This window comes from Rhinopithecus bieti, unplaced genomic scaffold (assembly GCF_001698545.2).
Source record: "Rhinopithecus bieti isolate Rb0 unplaced genomic scaffold, ASM169854v2 scaffold_8035, whole genome shotgun sequence".
In the NCBI taxonomy this organism is placed as follows: domain Eukaryota; kingdom Metazoa; phylum Chordata; class Mammalia; order Primates; family Cercopithecidae; genus Rhinopithecus; species Rhinopithecus bieti.
Window position 1 is genome coordinate 651935 of NW_016806092.1, and position 14924 is coordinate 666858.

The 14924-nt window shown below is 34.6% G+C and overlaps 1 protein-coding gene across 2 annotated transcripts in view; it reads left to right on the top strand.

Annotated features, from left to right (window-relative positions):
• SLC27A6 (solute carrier family 27 member 6) overlaps positions 1-9292 on the top strand; it is a 69317-nt gene extending 60025 nt beyond the window's left edge. Inside the window, exons 7-10 of one of the 2 annotated variants that reach the window (XM_017874733.1) lie at positions 2500-2698; positions 3682-3779; positions 5213-5343; positions 8769-9292. In XM_017874733.1, the coding sequence (XP_017730222.1) occupies positions 2500-2698; positions 3682-3779; positions 5213-5343; positions 8769-8945 (605 nt within the window). In that variant the 3' untranslated portion in view covers positions 8946-9292. The remainder of the gene's footprint in view (positions 1-2499; positions 2699-3681; positions 3780-5212; positions 5344-8768) is intronic. The other variant, XM_017874732.1, reaches the window with a different exon arrangement.
• Positions 9293-14924: the final 5632 nt, after the last annotated feature.

The window sequence follows — 14924 nt, forward strand, 5'->3', positions numbered from 1 at the left end:
TGCAGAAATCACTGGTCTTCTGTGTCGCTCGTGCTGTGAGTTGGAGACTGGAGCTGTTCCTATTCGGCCATCTTGCTCTGCCCCTCCAGAAGTGACTTCCTAAATCTTTACTTCAAATGTGAAGATAAGGTGGCAAACCTGTTTTTATTTTCTGGTAGCTGAAAGACTAAAAAAAAAAAAAAAAAAAAAACTGCAAACTTTGTCTATTAAAAAACAAATCTCCCGAATCTCTGAATTTCAAGTCTACTGGCTTTTATCAAATGTTTCTCCAATTCTATTCTATAGACACTGGCCATGGAATTTCTGTGGAAAGTGCAAAGAACTTAAGCACTCTTTTCTACTGTTCTATTTCTTACAATTACAATAATATCTGATATTAAAACTTGAATCCCAGAACTGTGCTTATGCAACCTCAGGTTTTCTTAAAAAGCTGGTTGACCCCAAATATCTGTTTTTCTATTTTGGATTCTCATTATGAGCTACTCAATATTTTTTCCATTAAGGCATTGTGTCTTCACAATGTAAATTATGCCCAACAAGAAAGATGTAAATACACTGTGACCTATTTAAACATTTGCAACAATTAGTTTATCAGAAAAGAAACTGTCACCTGTATCCTGAAAAAGAAAAAGAAAAAACCAAAGAACATACATTTTAAGGGAGATGTAAGAGTCCTGAAAAATTCTGAAATATAGGGAATGTAGAGTGACAGAATATATCACAGAGGTGAGGCTTTGGAGTCAGATGTTCCTGGATGGAGATATATATATATATACACACACACACACATATATATATATATGTGTATATATACATATATGTGTATGTATATATATACACACTCTGATTCCTGCATTTGACAGCTGTATGACATTGGGCAAATTCCTTTTTTTATGCCTCAATTTTTTCACCTTAAAATGAAGATATTATCAGGGCCTTTCTTGTAGGTTTGTGATGAGAATTAAATGGATTACATATGTAAAACACTCAGAATAGTGACCATTACCCAAAAAGTGCTCAATAGGTATAATAGCGGTGATGATAATGATGGTGATGATGCTGATATGATGGTGTTGGGAATGATGACGACGATGATGATGATGATGATGCTATCAGACTCTGCTGGAGCAGAGAAGATTTGCTTTGGCCAGTGACCTATGTGCCCTTGAAAGCCAGAATGACCAGGAGTGGGAGAAATGGGAGTCGAGTAAAGACTGTTGACTGGGTCTGGTGGCTCATGCCAGTAATCCCAATACTTTTGGAGGCTGAGGTGGGAGAATTGCTTAAGCCCAAGAGTTCTAGATCAACTGGGCAACCTGGTGAGACCTTGTGTTTCCAAAAAAATGTCCAAATTAGTTGGGCCTGGTGGCGTGCCCTGCAACCCCGCTACTTGGGAAGTTGAGGTGGAAGAATCGGTTGAGTCTGGTAAGATAAGGCTGTGGTGGGCCATGATCATGCCACTGCACTCCAGCCTGGGTCACAGAGTGAGACTTATTTTTTTAAGAGCATTTAAAAGACAGAAATCACTCTGTATTATAGTTTGCTGGACTCCAACTTCATCTAGTCACATGAACACTGCATTTCTTTATAGCAGGCATAGCAAGTAGACAATAGCCTTGAAGACTTCCAGAGCAGTGATTGCTGCTGTCCTTTTTCCTTTTGCCTTCTCTTAGAAGTAGCTTTTACCTTGCAGATTGCTGAGGAAAATCTTAATTAATTTGAATAAGTTTGATTGGAAAATCATTTCAGATAATGTGTCTAAACATAACTGAAACTAGTAAGTATCATGGAATAGGAAATCTTTTCAATGGCTCATCTCTTTCCCATCAAAGATTTCCAGAATAGCATACCAGAGGAATAAACCATTTTATTATAATAAAATGTATTTGTGTATTGGATGAGATAGTATTATACAGAAACCTTGACACACAAAGTCATAAAAAGTTAAATTTGAGTTCTAGTTCCATTTATCTCTCTGAGCATAGCAGCTACTGTACCCCTTTGGGTCCTAGTTCCTTGCTGGTAAAATAGGGATTATATCAAAGGATTTCTATGCAGAATAAGCAAGGTGACATTTGCAAAGGGCTCATGGTAAATGCCCAATAAAGAAAATTCTATCATTATGTTATTAACACTATTACTACTGTTGTTATTTATATCATGAATGTCAATATTATCTGTGGTAACATCTACATAATCCAAAACAAAAGTAGCCATTGGTCTATCCACCTGGGAAGTATAAGAAATCTAATGAGCCTTTTCTTTCCATTCAATTCCTTTTTATTAGTTTTCCAAAGTAATTTGTATTTTAGTAATCTATGAAAGGATGTGCTAGATATAGGCACCAAGTGTAAATGATGTCAAATACAGAAGTAGGTTCAGAGGAAGCTGAGATAAGCAGCATTGGTTGTGCTGGCCAGATATAATATAGATACATGCATGATGTGTGTAACAACAGTTTTGATCGAATGGCTGCAAAAATGTCGTTCTTTCTTTCAGGAGAACCTGGACTTCTCATTTCTCGAGTACATGCAAAAAATCCCTTCTTTGGCTATGCTGGGCCTTACAAGCACACAAAAGACAAATTGCTTTGTGATGTTTTTAAGAAAGGAGATGTTTACCTTAACACCGGAGACTTGATAGTCCAGAATCAGGACAATTTCCTTTATTTTTGGGACCGTACTGGAGACACTTTCAGGTATGAAATGTCTTGGGATGCACAGCTTGTTCTATAACTGTGAACCATGCTTCTATAGAAACATCAGAGACCACATATGCTTTAGCCTTCAGGGCAGACAGAGCCCTTTTATCTCCATGTCTCCTCATTAAAACATTTATTGGCCGTCTGTCTCTAGACTGAACCACAAGTTAAATTTTGTTGTAAAATTTTATAATTATTTTATTGAATCAGTTTAGAACAAATCAGTGAGCTCCTTTTTAAGGAAATAAAGCTGGCAGACAGATGTAAAATATAAATGGTAGGGTTAAAAAAAAAAAAACCAAGTTTGGTCAACTGTAGTCTAATTCTTGGCCTAATGATAAAAATTGTGAAACAGCAAAAATCCCCTTTTGCACATTTCCTTTTTTAATTCTCTAAGATTATTTTAGGTCTATGAAATTATTTTGCTTTACTAGTCCAATGACTTGAATGAACGCTTGAATAAGTAACTTCTTACATCCTTGCCTTCTTGTACCATGTTATAAGCTCACTTTATATAAAATTATTTCAATTAAAGCAAAATATTCATTCAAAAGCATTAAAGGACCCAAAGGGGTTAACACCTAGAAACTAAAGTGGGTCAGTGTATTAAAAGGCAACTAGAGCTTTACTTTCAATTCTTATCACCAGAGAAAAGAAATGTTTTGAACTTCATTGTTATTTTACAAAATAATATTTTTGTAATGATAATCCTTATAATTATTTGATTTTTATGTATATCATAAAACGTAGAAGATAATTTATACAATGAGATATAAAGTAATTTTAACTAAAAGACCAATGCTGATTTTGTTGAAATACCAACAGAGTGCTTTCTTAGAAATGCCTTTCAGCTTGAAACTACAGTTATGTTGGTCAGTAGGTGCTTGCACAGAGCCAAATACAAGGCACTGAAACTAAAACTGGGTACCTGGTTTTTCAAATACAGGTGCACTAACTGGAATTTGATTTTTTTCATTTAGATGGAAAGGAGAAAATGTCTCAACCGCTGAGGTTGTTGATGTTATTGGAATGTTGGATTTCATACAGGAAGCAAACGTCTATGGTGTGGCTATATCAGGTATAAATATATTTCAGATTTGGGAAAGATTCTTAGAATAGAATTTCCACTATTCTATAGTTTTGCAATAGTCTTGCTAATTCAACATTTTGATTTTTGTGTATTACGATAAAGATTTTATTACTGCCTTGACAAGTAATGCCCTTGACCAAGCTAACAAAGTTCATGGTCACTTCATGGGAAAGGTACCAACTGAATTTTAATGCCTGTGTGTATTTTTAAGCAAAGCTTGAAAACTCTGATCAATGACTCACTGCTTGGAATTAGTTACAGCTTTTATTAGTCTATTATTTTCTTTTATGACTAGTGTTTGTACATACCACTAAACAAGAACATGTTCTACTTTAAATGTTTAAAAATACTGACTTTTAGTTAAGATAGTTCTTTATAAAAATTACTTTTAAATTTGGACTCATTATCCTTATATTTATGCATATGAGGATTGTCTCATGATGTTGAAAATGTCACAGAAAAGTGACCAATTTGAAGTCATAAGACAGCCATTCTCCATTTTTCAGCAAATGCTTTTAGGTACAGGGAGATCAGGGATGTGAGTGTTTGGATAGGAGAGCAGAAGAAGGGAATAATTACTTAATAAATAGCCACCGAGTGTTGGAGAAAGATTCCAGGACATTCTGACCCCTGTCAAGATCCACAGGTGGCATGATAATCATTAAATGATTTGTGGAATTAATTATGGAAATACGAGTTTCTAGTTCCTTAAAAATATGCCCTTTAGCTGGGGCGGTGGCTCACACCTGCAATCTCAGCACTTTGGGAGGCCAAGGCGGGCGGATCACAAGGTCAGGTGGTCGAGACCATCCTGGCTAACACAGTGAAACCCCGTCTCTACTAAAAATGCAAAAATTAGCCAGGCATGGTCGCGGGCGCCTATAGTCCCAGCTACTGGGAAGGCTGAGGCAGGAGAATGGCACGAACCCCCGGACGCAGAGCTTGCAGTGAGCCAAGATTGCGCCACTGCACTCCAGCCTGGGGGACAGAGCGAAACTTCCTCTCAAAAAAATAAAATAAAATAAATAAATAAAATATGCCCTTCATATTTTACATTAAAGCTTAGGATATATATTTCTGCTGGAATATAGTTGCCTTTTAATAAATGTTTTCTTTCTTAATATTTGTTTTAGTGGTGGTGGGATGCAAATTCATTGTAATTTATAGTGTTGCCCATTCCATGTATTTCATTTCTGTAGTATAGGCAATTAGAGATAGACTCTGGTCTTCCCTGTCCTTAAATGTTTCTAGGGGGTAAATCATATGTTCAGGGAAGGATACAGACTTGTTTATGCTACTGTTGTCTTATTATTACTGAAATAGATTTAATGTCTCCATGTGTGCCAATTAGCATGTACAGAATTATCTTTTAAAGTTTATTTGGTACTTAAAAATGGCTCTATTTCAAACTTTTTTTTCAGGTTATGAAGGAAGAGCAGGAATGGCTTCCATTATTTTAAAACCAAATAAATCTTTAGATTTGGAAAAAGTTTATGAACAAGTTGTAACATCTTTACCAGCTTATGCTTGTCCACGATTTTTAAGAATTCAGGTAATTTTAGTGGTGCAGTTTACTATTAAATATAAGACCAGGAAACAAGGAGGTAGTTTAATTGCAAAGTAATATTGTATCCTTTGGATAACATGTGAGTTATGTGAGAGGCGTGGCATGTGGAGTTGATGCAGATCGATGCCATGTTTGAAGCCTAATTATAAAGGGGACATGGTGAAATGCTAGGGCTTACCTGTCTTTGTCCTAATTATAGAATTGCTCTCTTCCTCTTCAGTCAGGACCTCAGAGCAAAATGATGGTCCCAATGACAGTGGCAATCCAAAACCACAGCTTACTTATATCTTGTGAAAACATTTGGTGCTATGCGCCTAGAATTAGGCTCCATTAAGGAGACATCAAAGAGATGGCAAGATGTGTGCAGAACATAAAGGCATCTGGCTTTAGGCAATCCTGCTTTTAATTTTATTGCTGTTCTGTGCAAATTCCCCATCACCTGGACCTTCCCCATGTGAGAAATTCTGAGTTTATTTATTTTGGGATGAGGACTTAATCTCTTGTTAGGTTACTGGCATAAGTACAGTAAAAAGAAAACAAATTTCCTTAACTACTGGGTAACTTTACTTATTTATTCAACCATTCGTTTATTTAATATTTTGCATCAAATATAATTTCCCCAAATTAGTACTCATCATCTCTTAACGTCCAACCACACAAATATTTTTTTTTTTTTCTGAATACATTTGTTATTTCACTATTAGACCCCTAGTGGAGCAATAGCCTGTATCATATTCAGGTTTATAGTATTTGCCAAGCAATCACTGCAGCCAAGTCACTGCTTATTCAATGGGACACATCCTCTGAACTATCATAATACATATTTCATTTGCCTTTTTTATTTTGAGTTTTCACATTGTCTCAGATTATTTTAACAACGACCCTCTGAAACACTAAAGGTAAGTAAATATGAAGCAGAAGTAATATGTTTTCAATGAAATTTTTTGAGATAGTTGTAGATTCACATGCAGTTGTAAGAAATAATAAGAGAGAACTTGTATATCCTTCACCTGGTTTCCCCCAAGGATAACATTTTGCAGATCTGTTACAACCAGGATGTCAACATAATCCACCCATCTTATTAAAAATTCTCCTGCTTTACTTACACTCATTTGTGTGTGTATATTTTCTATACAGTTTTATCACCTGTGCAACTTCATGCATTCATGACCACAGTAAAGATATGAACAATTTCAAAATCACAAGTTTCCCTCATGTTGTCCTTTTACAACCATACCAAGCTGCCTCTCGTCCCTCCTCATCCTCAGCCCACCCCATAAGTAATGTATTTTGATTGAGTAGAAAGTTGATAGGACAAATAATATTTTAAGAATTTTTTTCCAGGGCAACATAAAATTCACTTTAATTAAATGGAAAAAATATTTTAGCACAAGACTACTTTGGAAGATTAGATCAGCCTTGCACAAATTTAGAAAGCATTTTAGGATCTTTAAACACCTAAAAATAACATGGATTATGACTGTTATGTTTATTCAAGTATTTGCTATAGCTAGAAATAAAGCCTGACAGCAGTCAAATATTTGTTTAATAAATGAATGTTAGTAATAAATGATCTCATAAAAGGAATGCAAAAGTAAAAGTTACTTCTGATAAAATGAGTCAAACAAGGATTGTATTACAAATCTATTTAGCACAAATTAAAAAATAGAACTCTTTTTGCCAATAAGTCACAAAAAAGTGAAATGTTATAATATTCAGTGTGGTTGGGATAAAATGAGCTTGGTCCTTTCTTTCTACTCATGGAAACACAAATTGTTATAACCTCTCTAGAAAACAATTTGGTAATATATGATCACACTCTTAACAGTTTGCATATATTTTGACTTAGTCAAAATACATCTTAGGAAGTAATCAAAGATGTATAAATGTTATATATGCATACATTTCTCAAAGGACTATAGTAGTAAAAATTTTTATATTCTCTAAAAGTTCATGAATAAGGGCAAAGTTAATTAAAATATGACAATTAAATGAGACCTTATAAAACAATTTTCTAAGTTCTATTTTGAAGAAAATTACAGGACCCAGGAAAATATACTTTGTATAGTATTAAGCTTAAAAATGGCAGAACATTAAATTGTATAAATACCGTGAGCTGCTGATTTTTAAGAGAAGAGTAAAAGGATATATGTGCTTGTATAGCCATATCTAGCTGTGATGACACTGTTGGATCAGGGGAGATAGAGGAGGGAAGGGAGATCAGGGAAGGGGGTTCAAAGTGAAGTTGACTCAAATAGTCCAAAAGGATAAATAAAAATGGCCAAGCTACTCATAGAATGTTGTATGGGTCTCTACATGTCATCTCACTTAAACAGACCGTTTATCCATACCTGAGATTCCCACAAAGAGATACACTCTTATCTCCTTTAAACACCTTGAAACAGATTCTTAAACTTTCTAGACTCATGGCATCTTTAATGTCTCATAGCACTCTTGGGTCAAAGCAAATACCTAAACATGTGTTTATTCACTAGTTAAGGAAAAACAGTAAGTATTTAGGTCTAACAAATGAGTAGCCACCTGAAAAATAATCCATATAAATAAATAAATGCTTTCATTTCATTTTCAAATAACTATAGTCACGTATTAAGGAGATGTAAGTTGGGCACTGCACAGTTCTTCAGACCTTGGAATTAGATTGGATTGGACAGGGACAGTCTGATTTCATGTTCCACGATGATTTTTGGCTGTACTTGCTTTTATCCCAGCAACTACCAAAACCCAAATTTGCAAAGATAATGACATCATTGAATGTATTACAAATTACTACTGAAACTGTGAACCTTGAGCTAGTAGTTTGTGAGTGGTGACTAACAGATGTCACTGAGTTTCTCTTGAAAACAAGATATCCTGTGAGGACCTTGGAAATTCACTGAGATACCTCAAGTTTTACAGCATTCAAGTAACCCCTCTGGGTAAATTTAAGCCATGTTTTAGAACATTCTGTACCCCATCTAGCTCTTATAGTATTCTGCTTTTTATAATAGATTTGTGTGTGCTTGTAGTAGAAATTGCTGTCTTTTGTGGCTTTTATCTCCTCAGCATCTTACAGCATTCTCTATACATAATATTATATTGGCATTGAATTGAAGAGATAACCTATGTGTTTTAGACATAATTATAATCTGTTTAATGATTATGTTCATAATTCTTATATGTTGAATGAGTTTATATTTGAGTAAAGTTTACAGGTAAATCAAATATTTTAATATTCTAGAATACTTTTTTATTTCTAGTGTTAAATTATTAGTAGAAAATACAGAGATCACTAGATATAAAATGTTATAATTTAATATTATGGTCTATAATATTAACTCTATAGTATTAACTCTATATTAGTATATTATAGTTATTAAATGATTCTACTCATCCTGGTAATTGCTTTACAGGAAAAAATGGAAGCAACAGGAACATTCAAACTATTGAAGTATCGGTTGGTGGAAGAAGGATTTAATCCACTGAAAATTTCTGAACCACTTTACTTCATGGATAACTTGAAAAAGTCTTATGTTCCACTGACCAGGGAACTTTATGATCAAATAATGTTAGGGGAGATAAAACTTTAAGATTTTTATATCTAGAACTTTCATATGCTTTCTTAGGAAGAGTGAGAGGAGACTGTATGATTCTTTACTATGAAATGGGGAAAAGGAGCTAACATTATTTAGGCATGTGCTATGTTTCCTTAATATGAGAGAGAATTGTTTTAGTTGCATAATGATTTTTTCTTTTAAATGATATAAACTTTAGTTGATTATTCTTTTTGCCTATTTGGAGATTCAGTGCATAACTAAATATTTGCCGTAATATTAAAGGGTTTAAATAATAAATGGTGGCTAGCAGTTTGGACAATCACTAAAAATATACTTTCTAATATGTAAAGTTACTAATTTTGAATAAAAGATCAAATTTTCTGAAATATTTTAATTTTATGTGTCTCGTCCTATAACCCAATAACATAATTTAGATTAAAAATGTGTTTTCAGTATTGTTTGAAGTCAGGTAGCATGATACCTCCAGCTTTGTTCTTTTTGCTTAGGATTGTCTTGGCTATGTGGGCTCTTTTTTGGTTCAATATGAAGCTTAAAGTAGATTTTTCCAATTCTGTGAAGAAAGTCAATGGTGGCTTGATGGGGATGGCATTGAATCTATAAATTACTTTGGGCATGATGGCCATTTTCATGATATTGAGTCTTCCTATCCATAAGCATGTCATTTTTTCTATTTATTTGGTGTCTTCTCTTATTTCCTTGAGCAGTGGTTTGTAGTTCTCCTTGAAGAGGTCCTTCACATCCCTTGTAAGTTGTATTCCTAGGTATTTTATTCTATCTGTAGCAATTGTGAATGGGAGTTCACTCATGATTTGGCTGTTTGTCTGTTATTGGTGTATAGGAATGCTTGTGATTTTTGCACATTGATTTTTTTGTCCTGAGACTGCTGAAGTTGCTTATCAGCTTAAGGAGATTTTGGGCTAGATGGTGGGGTTTTCTAAATATACAGTCATGTCATCTGCAAACAGAGACAATTTGACTTCTTCTTTTTCTATTTGAATACCTTTATTCCTTTCTCTTGCCTGATTGCCCTGGCCAGAACTTCCAACACTATGTTGAATAGGAGTGGTGAGAGAGGGCATCCTTGCCTTGTGCCGATTTTCAAAGGGAATGCTTCCAGTTTTTGCCCATTCAGTATGATATTGGTTGTGGGTTTGTCATAAATAGCTCTCATTATTTTGAGATACATTCCCTCAATACCTAGTTTATTGAGAGTTTTTAGCATGAAATGCTGTTGAATTTTGTTGAAGGCCTTTTCTGCATCTTTTGAGATAATCATGTGGTTTTTGTCATTGGTTCTGTTTATGTGATGGATTATGTTTATTGATTTGTGTATGTTGAACCAGCCTTGCATCCCAGGGATGAAGCCGACTTGATTGTGGTGAGTAAGCTTTTTGATATGTTGCTGGATTCAGTTCGCCAGTATTTTATTGAGGATTTTTGCATCGATGCTCATCAGGGATAATGGCCTGAGATTTTCTTTTTTGTTGCTGTGTCTCTGCCAGGTTTTGGTATCAGGATGATGCTGGCCTCATAAAATGAGTTAGAGAGGACTACCTCTTTTTCTATTGTTTGGAGTAGTTTCAGAAGAATTGATACGAGCTCCTGTCTGTACCTCTGGTAAAATTCAGCTGTGAATCCGTCTGGTCCTGGACATTTTTTCTTAGGTAAGCTATTAATTATTGCCTCAATTTTAGAGCCTGATATTGGTCTATTTAGAGATTCGACTTCTTCCTGGTTTAGGCTTGGGAGGGTGTGTGTGTCCAGGAATTTATCCATTTCTTCTAGATTTTCTAGTTTATTTGCATAGAGGTGTTTATAGTATTCTCTGTTGGTAGTTTGTATTTCTGTGGGATCAGTGGAGATATCCCTTTATCGTTTTGTTATTGCATCTATTTGATTCTTCTCTCTTTAATTCTTCATTAGTCTGGGTTGCAGTCTATTTTGTTTAATTTTTCAAAAAACCAGCTCCTGTATTCATTGGCTTTTTTGAAGGGTGTTTTTGTGTCTCTATCTCCTTCAGTTCTGCTCTGATCTCAGTTATTTCTTGCTTCTGCTAACTTTTTAATTTATTTGCTCTTCAAACTCTACTCTAAGACTACAGTAACCAAAACAGCATGGTACTGGTACCAAAACAGATATATAGACCAATGGAACAGAACAGAGGCCTCAGAACTAACACCACACATATACAACCATCTGACCTTTGACAAACCTGACACAAACAAGTATTGGGGAAAAGATTCCCTATTTAATAAATAGTGTTAGGAAAACTGGCTAGCTATATGCATAAAACTGAAACTGGACCCCTTCCTTACCCCTTATACAAAAATTAAGTCAAGAAGAATTAAAGACTTAAATGTAAGACCTAAAACAATAAAAATCCTAGAAGAAAACCTAGGCAATACCATTCAGGACATAGGCATGGGCAAAGACTTCATGTCTAAAACACTAAAATAAATGGCAACAAAAGCCAAAATTGACACATGGGGTCTAATTAAACTAAATAGTTTCTGCACAGCAAAAGGAACTACCATCAGAGTGAACAGGCAACCTAGAATGGGAGAAAAGTTTTGCAGTCTATCCATCTGACAAAGGGCTAATAAATAATAATAATCTACGAAGAACTTAAGCAAACTTACAAGAAAAAAACAACCCCATCAAAAAGTGGGCGAAGGATATGAAGAGATACTTCTCAAAAGAAGAGATTTATGCAACCAACAAACGAATGAAAATCTCATCACTGTTCATTAGAGAAATGCATATCAAAACCACAATGAGATACCATCTCATGCCAGTTAGAATGGTGATCATTAAAAAGTGAGGAAACAACAGATGCTGGAGAGGATGTGGAGAAACAAGAATGCTTTTACACTGTTGGTGGGAGTGTAAATTAGTTCAACCATAGTGGAAGACAGTGTGGTGATTCCTCAAGGATCTAGAACTAGAAATACCATTTGACCCAGCCATCCCATTACTGGGTATATACCCAAAGGATTATAAATCATTGTGCTATGAAGACACATAACACATGTTTGTTTATTGTGGCACTATTCACAATAGCAAGACTTGGAACCAACCCAAATGTCCATCAGTGAGACTGACTGGATACAGAAAATGTGGCACATATACACCATGGAATACTATGCAGTCATAAAAGGATGAGTTCATGTCCTTTGCAGGGACATGGATAAAGCTGGAAACCATCATTGTCTGCAAACTAACACAAGAACAGAAAACCAAACACCTCAAATTCTCACTCATAAGCGGGAGGTGAACAATGAGAATACATGGACGCAGGGAGGGGAACATCATACACCAGGGCCTGTTAGGAGGTGGGGGCCTAGGGAAGGGATAGCATTAGGAGAAATACCTGATGTAGGAGATGGGTTAATGAGTGTTGCGAACCACCATGGCACGTGTATACCTATGTAACAAAACTGCACGCTGTGTACATGTACCCCATAACTTATAATAATAATAATAAAAGTGTTTTCAGTTTTTGTTCTGGTATATTTAAGTGTTTACTTCCAATCAAAGAAAGGTGACTGACTAAATGCAAGCACTGATATCTCCTTTGTCTTAAACCCACATTAAGATGATTGAAGAAATATAAATATAGGAAACAGCAGATCAGGAAAACTGGTAAGCTCAGAGCACTTAGGATTTTTTGGAAGATATATAAAAGGGATAACTTGATAAAATCCAACAGATCTGTCTAAACCACTCATCATACTGGGAAAGGGTAGACTAGAATAGAACCATGGAATTATCATCAAGATCAAAAACAAAAAGGGCTACAAGTTTGGACAATTTTGTGAGTAGTTAATGGGAAAATTTGTTATAAGGATAATCTAATGAGCACAATTGTGCTTATCTCAAGCTGGAAGCACCAGGCTCCAGTATTCCCTTCAAGCTAGAACCACAGAAGTGACTCTTAATATGGTGAGGTATCTTCCATAGGAGGGCATTGGGGAGCTGAATTAAGAGGGGAAGATTGCCCAGCAAGAACCCCTGTGCCCATAACCCCAGTTCCATGTACAACCAAAAGGAAAGTTTTCCTTGCTTCATGCAGTCTCTCATATGCTAAAAAGATTGCTTTGATTGGAATAGAAGTTGTAGAGAGTTTAATTTTGTAAATGCTGAGAAATCATGTCATAAAGTTAAAACATTTTTTAAAATGTAGAGGTTAACTACAAATAGCATAGAAATAAAATGTCAAATTTTATGAGACATATAATTCTGTAAAAAACTAGGAATTTTGAAAGAGAAACAACAAAAAATAGTAAATAGAAAAAATACATGTAAGCATACTCATATACCAATATATAAATTAGAATGGATTAATTTCCTTTATTGAAACATATTCATAAATGAATAGACATTTATTTTATATCTGTGATTTGCCTGGTTTTTTGCCTTTCCCACTAAAATGATTTTGCCTTTATTTACATAGTTTTAATTTGTAAGTGTTCTTTAAGTACCATGAATCTGAGTGAACATGTTTCTTATTTCTTACTCTTTAAAAACTTTCGAGATTTGATCATGATAGTGAAGTAGGCATACATATATCACCCCATTGGATATATGGGTAAACTCCTCCTCCTGCCAAATCTGTTGCAATGAAAGACAAAATGTTATAGAGAGAACAATCCATTTGAAAATGGAGGGTTGGGGCTAGGTACAGTGGCTCAGCTGTAAACTCAGGCCTTAGGGAGGTTAAATGGAATCGCATGAGCCCAGGAGCTTAAGACCAGCTTGGGTAACATAGTGAGACCCCTGTTTTTACTAAATAAATAAATAAATAAATAAAGCTGGGCATGGTGGCAAGTGCCTGTAGCACCAGCTACTCAAGAGGCTGGCCCCAGGAGGTCAAGGCTGCGGTGATCTATGTTTGTACCACTGAACCCCAGCCTGGGTGACAGAACGAGACTTTCTTAAAAATATTACTAAAAAATATAAAACAGGTGAGTTTAGATTAGCAAAGAAACCACGAGAGAAGAGTGGGGAAACAAAACATCAAAGTTATGTGCAGTGAATAACTACTTCAACGGAAAAAGAACTCCAACCACACAGTAAACACACATAAAAACAAAGATGGGACCTCTGTGTAATTACAGAGTATCCTGATTATTAATTATCAGGATACTTAATTGTAGAAAATTGAGGCCATGAATTTTCTTGCCTTTTTCTTACTTACAGAAAACTTCTAGCATCAGACAAAATAATTCATGACATAAAAATAATATGTCATTAATTTAAAACTTCTTTAAGACAAGACAATAAAGATTAAAGTTTTTAAAGAGCTAGAAACTAGGGAGAATAGTTGTTACATTTATAGGATATAAAGAACACTTACAAATATAAAGGCAAAATACTTTTAATGAGAAAAATGTGAGAAAAGGCAACGTGGGGAAATTTTAGCTTACCAGTACTTCAGTTGAGGGTATAAATAAGTACAGCCATTCTGGAAAGCAATATGGCAGTACTTATTAAAATGCTAAAGGTGTATACCATCCGACATCGCATTCTACTTCTAGAGAACATGTAATACCTTTAATACATTGTACACATGTGCACAGAGTCTTAATGAATCTTTATCTCTTTTAATAAAAAAATTATACATCAGAAGAAAGAAAAATAAATGTCAATACAGTCATATGGTAGAATATTATGTGATCATAATAAGGTGAGCTAACATATACTGATTCATAAAGCCATACTATAAATTTAAAAATTCATATTGCTGAACAATTCATACAATAAGATAAAGTTATGTAAACATTCTATAAAACTATTTTATATATGCATGTATAAATACATAGAAAAGTATCTGAAAAATATTATACTAATAACAGTGTTTATCTCTAGTGAAGAAAGTTGTATTTAGGCATTGAGAAATGTGGAGAGTTGTAAAGAAATGGAAGGAAGATGAAGGAAGTAAATTTTAAATTATTCAGGTAATATAAACACTTTTATTATAAAATACTTCTT